General features: G+C 45.9%; 1 protein-coding gene across 1 annotated transcript; it reads right to left on the bottom strand.

Annotated features, from left to right (window-relative positions):
• Positions 1-600: 600 nt before the first annotated feature.
• Positions 601-3,554, bottom strand: id4 (inhibitor of DNA binding 4). Its single transcript, XM_055654740.1, has 3 exons — positions 3,015-3,554; positions 1,639-1,702; positions 601-1,313 (listed from the first exon to the last, which is right to left on the bottom strand). The coding sequence occupies exons 1-2, from the start codon at positions 3,354-3,356 to the stop codon at positions 1,655-1,657; spliced, it is 390 nt and encodes a 129-aa protein (XP_055510715.1). The 5' UTR covers positions 3,357-3,554; the 3' UTR covers positions 601-1,313; positions 1,639-1,654.
• Between the last annotated feature and the right edge of the window lie 3,189 nt (positions 3,555-6,743).

The raw sequence follows: 6,743 nt of genomic DNA, 5'->3' as shown, positions 1-6,743 counted from the left end.
ATAAATTAACTGCGAGGATAACTGGTTGGAAATTAAAAAAACAAATATCACCGTCCGTCCTCTTAAGATTTGGTGCGCGGAATTGCTGTCTCAAAAGGAAAGCATTTGCAACTGTGTGGCTGACTGAACACAGCCCTGCCGCTAATTAACCCAGCCTCGGAATTATTCCAAACTAGTTTCATTATTTAAAAAAATAATAAACACACATCCTTTCTGAACTGCGCTAAAAATTATAAACCTGTCTTTCAAGGAACGGTTTCCAATCAGTTGGAAATTGATTGCGAGTGGGGAATGGGAATTATTTATTAAATTGTCCCCAGTCATTTGGTCACATTCGAGATATTCCGCGAGTTAACCTGCAAAGGATGAAATAAATGAAACTGTGTTAGTGGTTATCTGAGCCCTGCGGTTGCCTATTTTAAAGCACGCCGATTTCAATATTAAATAATCACCTCTTTTTAATTTCTGGGCACAATTACTTCGAATAACTTGCTCTACAATTTAATTCAATTCTGAATAGAATTCACGTATGGGCGTATTAGAGTGTGTGTGTGTGGGTGTGGTGGTGGGGGGCGAAGGAATAAACTGTAAAAAAAACTGTACAAAAATCTTTTTTAATAAAAAATATTTTATAATTACAATGATCTATTAAAGCATATACATTTCCACGTACACAATAAAGAACATCTTGACTATGTACAGCAGGTAAGATTTGCCCCGACCTCGTATTGTACTATACATAGTGTGTATTTTAAATGGGCACACGGCAACTCCTCTTGGTCCGACCAGTCGTCTATTTGAAACAGATCATGACAGCACTTCTGAAAGGGGCTGTTGAATTAGCAAGAGCGTCGGGAATCAGTTCTTTTAGTCGGTGAAACTTTCTGATCTCCTTTACAAGGGATTTTCTTTCCCCCAGGGCGCCTCTTCTGCTTTCAAACAAGGCGTCGTTCAGCCTGCGAAGTCACTCCGTTTTACAACCCACTTCTTCCCCTCTCCCTCCCTCCCTCCCTCCCCCCTCAAGTTTCGCCCAAGATCACAGGCCTGAGTTTAATTTTTTTTTGTTTTTTTTTCTTTAAAAAAAAAGTCTGTGGGTAAAACGCTACGAGCAGCATAAGAGATGAGAAATTATTTTGGCATAAGCCCTTTCTCTCAGGATGGAATCGCTGGGCAGGGTTGAGGCGTTGAACGCTAGGGTTAGTTTGTGTTCTGTTTTCCTTCTCTTCTCCCTCTCTGGTTGTGTGTGTGTGTGTGTCTATATGTGTGTGTGTGTGTGTCTATATGTGTGTGTGTGTGAGATTCGCCAGGCGCACCTGTAAAATAAAATGAATAGGGAGAGGGAGGGAGGGAAATAGAGAAAAAATGTGTGAAAAACAGCACAGACTGACTGGCGCCATCAACAGAACACAAGACATGCATGATCAGTAGCCCAGAACAAACCAGGGTCAAACAGCAGCCCCGCTCCCACCAGCACTAACTTCAAACGCAGGCGGATGGACGCGAACTGCTTCGGCAATCTCAAGCAGCAGCGACGTTTACTTCAAACACTGGACGCTCGCCACCCCCCCCCCCCCCCCCCCCCGTTTATTTTTTAAACCGAAAGTGAATGTTGAACGAGAGACAGTGCAAGATGCTTACCTCCCACAGCGTCGCATCAGCGGCATAAAATACTGTCCTCCTGTCTTCTGACTTTAGACCCACTCTGTAACATACATACACACAAAGAGAAAAACGCGTTAAGGAAAAAAAATATCCACGCACTGACAGGCGAAGGGGAGGGGGGTCGAGAGAAACACTTTTTTTAACCATCGGTTGGAAAAGCTTATCGTCCTTGTTCCCACCTAATGTTATCTTGTAAACACATGCCCCCCCCCCTCCCCAATCCGCCAACCTCTCAATAACCAACCTTGTTTGTTCGTGTCCATTGAACCCGAGTTGGGAATTATTAAATAACCCTCAAAAAGGCACCACCACCTCCACACAAGCGGGACAATTCCATCGCTCTGCACACCCACCCACCCCTCTCGTGTACTTTTTGACAAAAAGCCCCAAACGCGCCTGTTGTCTCTGTGTGCCGTGGTCACCGAAATCACATTGAGGTGAATCCAGAGAAAGAGAGAAGGGGGGTTGGGGAAACCGCCTTATGACATGCCCGCAGTAAACGGAGATATCCCCCAGTGGGTAACCAACAAGGGCCAGTGTTCACTTCCGTGAATGTCCAGAATGAAACGACGTTACTATCATTTAACGTGCGATTATTTCACCGTTTTGGAGGGACCAGTGCAGGCAGGAGTGACAATTATCTTTACTGTGCGAAATACATGCAGCCATCGGTGTGCAGTTACGGCAATTAACGTTTTCACCGGGAATATCCATCAACATATCCGTGGTGTCACATGCGTGTAACCCCCTACGCGAGTTGCCGCTGGTGGTGTGGAGAAGACAATGGTACGACCATGAACCTGAATTTCCCCCCATCCCCTGAAACTGTGAGATGTAAAGACAAAATACATATATATATATATCCACGGGAAATAATAACTACAGTTGACATATGTAATAAATTCCCCCTTTTGTTTTCCAAAATGTATTTCATATATTTAAAAAAAAAATCATAAATGGGTCTAAAATATATATAAAACATAAATCGATCTAATATTTATATATATCCAAGCTCAAGCAAATCTATCATATATAAATATTAAATAGATGTGCTTCAGCGTGTATATAGATTGTATATATATTATAGGTGTGCTTGCAGTAGCAATCATATATATATATATATCCTATATATTACACATATATATATATTATACACAATAGATAGATTTGCTTAAGCTTGGATATATATATATATATAGCTGCAATCAAATCCAATATATATATATATATGATATATATGTAATATATTTGATTGAGCTTGTAGCAGCACTATATGTGGGAGGCAAACGTTGCATTTGAAGGAATGCAGAGCAGGAGTGAAGTTTATAACCGGCGCTGGTTTTTGATTTTACCTGTTCGGTATTCAGGGCTGTTAACGGCGCCCTGGGGCAGCCGATCGCCGTCTGAGCTCTCACCAGAGCCGGGTGCGTCTCCAGAGCCAGCTGCAGGTCCAAGATGTAGTCGATGACATGCTGCAGGATCTCCACTTTGCTCACCTTCTTGTTCGGCGGGATGGTGGGCACCAACTGCTTGAGCTTGGAGTAGCAATCCTTCATGTCATACTGCAGGTCCAGCGGGTCCTCTTCCGCCTTGCAGCGGCCGATGCTGAGGCTGTGGTCCGACAGGCAGCGCAATGCCATCTCGCCGCAGCTCGCTGCCTTCTTCAGAGACGGAACATCACCCGCCGCCTTCATTGCAACTGGACAGCAATATTTCCTCACTACTACTGCAGATGCCAATTGCAGGCGATTCCTGCAATTCTGATCCTTTGCAAACGAGGGAATTAAGTAAGACAATATTTTTTAAAAACCCCAGCGAGGTCAGCCTTGTGGATAATATCTACCGCCTGCAGGATTTGCTCCGCCGATTTGCAGCGGTGTGAAATACACTCAAGTGTTGCAGCTCGGTGGCATTTATAACAGTGGAGGGGGCGGGGCTGCGAGTGGAGATGATTGACGGCTCGACAGGCCAATCAGCAGCCGGCGATGGCAGCAGCCCCATGAGCCGGCCTCCAATGATTGCGCTTGTTCCCAGAGTGGGCGGGACCATGGGAGCAGCAAGCAAAGATACTGGTGTCTTTGGCAGCAAGTGTGCAAATGTCAGGGTGTGTAACAAGTGTGTAAGTCTCATGGTGTGTAGCAAGTGTGTAAGTATCAGGATGCACAGCAAGTGTGTAAGTGTCAGGGTGTGCAGCAATTGTGCAAGTGTCATAGTGTGTAGCAAGTGTGTGTCAGGATGCAGAGCAAGTGTGTAAGTGTCAGGATATGTAGCAAGTGCGCAGGTGTGCGAGTGTCAGGGTGTGTAACAAGTGTGTAAGTGTCAGGAAGTGTAGCAAGTGTGCGAGTGTCAGGGTGTGTGTCAGGATGTTTCGCAAGTAGGTGCAGGAGTCAAACAAGAGAGAGAGAGAGAGACAGACAGACAGACAGACAGACAGACAGACAGACAGACAGACAATAGTCAATAGGTGCAGGAGTAGGCCATTCGGCCCTTCGAGCCATTCAATGTGATCATGGCTGAACATCCCCAATCAGTACCCCGTTCCTGCCTTCTCCCCATATCCCCTGGCTCCACTATTTTTAAGTGCCCTATCCGGCTCTCTCTTGAAAGCATCCAGAGAACCTGCCTCCACTGCCCTTTGAGGCAGAGAATTCCACACTCACTATTCTCCGTGAGAAAAAGTATTTTCTCGTCTCCGTACTAAATGGCTTACCCCTTATTCTTGAGAGAGAGAGAGAGAGAGAGGGAGGGGGGAGGGAGAGAGGGGGGGGAGAGCGGGAGGGAGAGGAGAGAGAGAGAGGAGAGAGAGAGGGGAGAGAGAGGAGAGAGAGAGAGTGAAAATTAAATTTAAACATTTTGAGATATTGTTTGCAAAGAGAGAAGGCAAGTACCAAGAGATAGGGCGAGCAAGAGACAAAGAGAGAGAGAGAGAGAGAGAGACAGAGAGAGAGAGAGAGACAGACAGAGACAGAGAGGGAGAGGGAGAGATTTTGCACTTTAGGCACCTACCTAATCCAAAGATAGATACAAAATGCTGGAGTAACTCAGTGGGTCCGGCAGCATCTCTGGAGAAAAGGAATACAATACGATAAAACTTTATTTATCCCAGGAGGGAAATTGTTCTGCCAACAGTCATAAAACACAACAAGATACATGAAACATGAAACTAAACTGACGAATGGAAAGTCCAGGATTGGGGATGTGCAAAGATTGGGGAGGAGGGGGGAAAGGGGAGGGGGAAGGGTAGTCTGAATGGGTGATGTTTTGCGTCGAGACCCTTCTTCACACTGTGAGTTAGGGGAGAGTGTTGGGTGACAATGTTGGGTGAGTCCAGAATCAGGGGCCACAGTCTTAGAATAAAGGTGAGGTCAATTAAGACTGAGGTGAGGAAAAACGTTTTCACCCAGAGAGTTGTGAATTTATGGCAGTGGGGGCCAAGTCAAGGGATGGATTTAAGAGAGAGTTAGATAGAGCTCTAGGGGCTAGTGGAGTCAATGGATATGGGGAGAAGGCAGTCACGGGTTATTGATAAGGGATGATCAGCCATGATCACAATGAATGGCGGTGCTGGCTCGAAGGGCTGAATGGCCTCCTCCTGCATCTATTTTCTATGTTTCTATGAGAGGGAGACATAGAGATATGGAAGGGTAGGGTGTGAAAGTGGCCGATTCGGGCAGGCGAAGTCACGGAGTGGGTTCCATCCGTCCCGACGTCAGAGCTACGGTCATCCCGACGAGAGGGTTTGTACATCGGGCCACCCGTAGCGGCCACTGTGGAGGGTCAAGGCCCCAAACACGGGTGAACAAAAGGAGGAAGACTGACTGAACTTTATTGCCTTCCATCACAGTGATCACTGTGGTGGATGTTTATGTTAAGTTCTATTGTTCTTTTAATTGTGTTGTGTTCTTTTAATTGTATGTCTGCATGGTAACTCAAATATCACTGCATCTTAATTGGTGCATGTGACAATAAATGTGAATGTGAATCTGAAAACGACATTTTAAACCAGACGGTGATAGGGAAATGTAGAATGGTTCAATGTGTGGGAATGAACTGCAGATATCTTTAAACCAGCACCTGCAGTTCCTCCCTACACATATTTTTTTTTGCAGTTGCCCTCATTTCAAAGGCTCACGTTTTAAATGTCAAACCTTGTTCCTTCTCCTGAATTAGTCTGGATGTAGGAAATGTGTGCAGCCACGACATAACTAGTTGGACACAGGTGTAAAACTAGGAACTGCAGATGCTGGTTTATACCAAGATAGACACAAAATGCTGGAGTAACTCAGCGGGACAGGCAGCATCTCTGGAGAAAAAAAGGAATAGGTGGCGTTTCGTGGAGGAAGGAAATGCAGATGCTGTTTTAAAATGAAGATAGACACAACATGTTGGAGTTACTCAGCAGGTCAGACAGCCTCTCTGGAGTAAAGGAAATAGGTGATGTTTCGGATCGAGACCCTTAGAAGGGGAAGGTGACAAGGAGTCATACAATCAGTTAAATTAATCAGAACTAGTTGGAGAGCTTGGATGGGGACGGAAAGAGAGAGGGAAAGCAAGGGTTACTTGAAGTTAGAGAAATCAGAATTCATATCCCTGGGGTGTAAGCTGCCCAAGCGGAATGTGAGGTGCTGTTCCTCCAATATGTGTTTGGCCTCACTCTGACAGTGGAGGAGGCCGAGGACAGAAAGGCCAGTGTAGAATGGGAGGGGGAGTGGAAGTGATGACTGCGGTTTGGGTCCAGAGTGGGTGTGACGAGGGGCAGTGTGTAAGTGTCAGGGTCAGGGTGTGTAGGAAGTGTGGCAAGTGTCAGCCTGGACGTGGCAACTGCAAGCTGCAGAGGTGGCTAATTCTTTCAGTGCCTGCTAATTGATCACATTGTACTCCCAGAATAGCTGCGGTCCTTTTATTCACTCCCCCTCCCATTCAGAGAAGATTTACGAGGATGTTTCCAGCAAACGAGGGCCTGAGTGAGAGGGAGAGGTTGAGCAGGCTGGGACTCGATTCCTTGGAGCGCGGGAGGATAAGGGGTGATCTTACACAGGTGTATAAAACCATGAGTGGAGTAGATCGAGTAGACGCTCTTT

Source organism: Leucoraja erinacea, chromosome 2 (assembly GCF_028641065.1).
Source record: "Leucoraja erinacea ecotype New England chromosome 2, Leri_hhj_1, whole genome shotgun sequence".
Lineage (NCBI taxonomy): Eukaryota > Metazoa > Chordata > Chondrichthyes > Rajiformes > Rajidae > Leucoraja > Leucoraja erinaceus.
The sequence above is the reverse complement of the archived record's forward strand: the minus strand, read 5'-3'. Positions and strand labels throughout refer to the sequence as shown.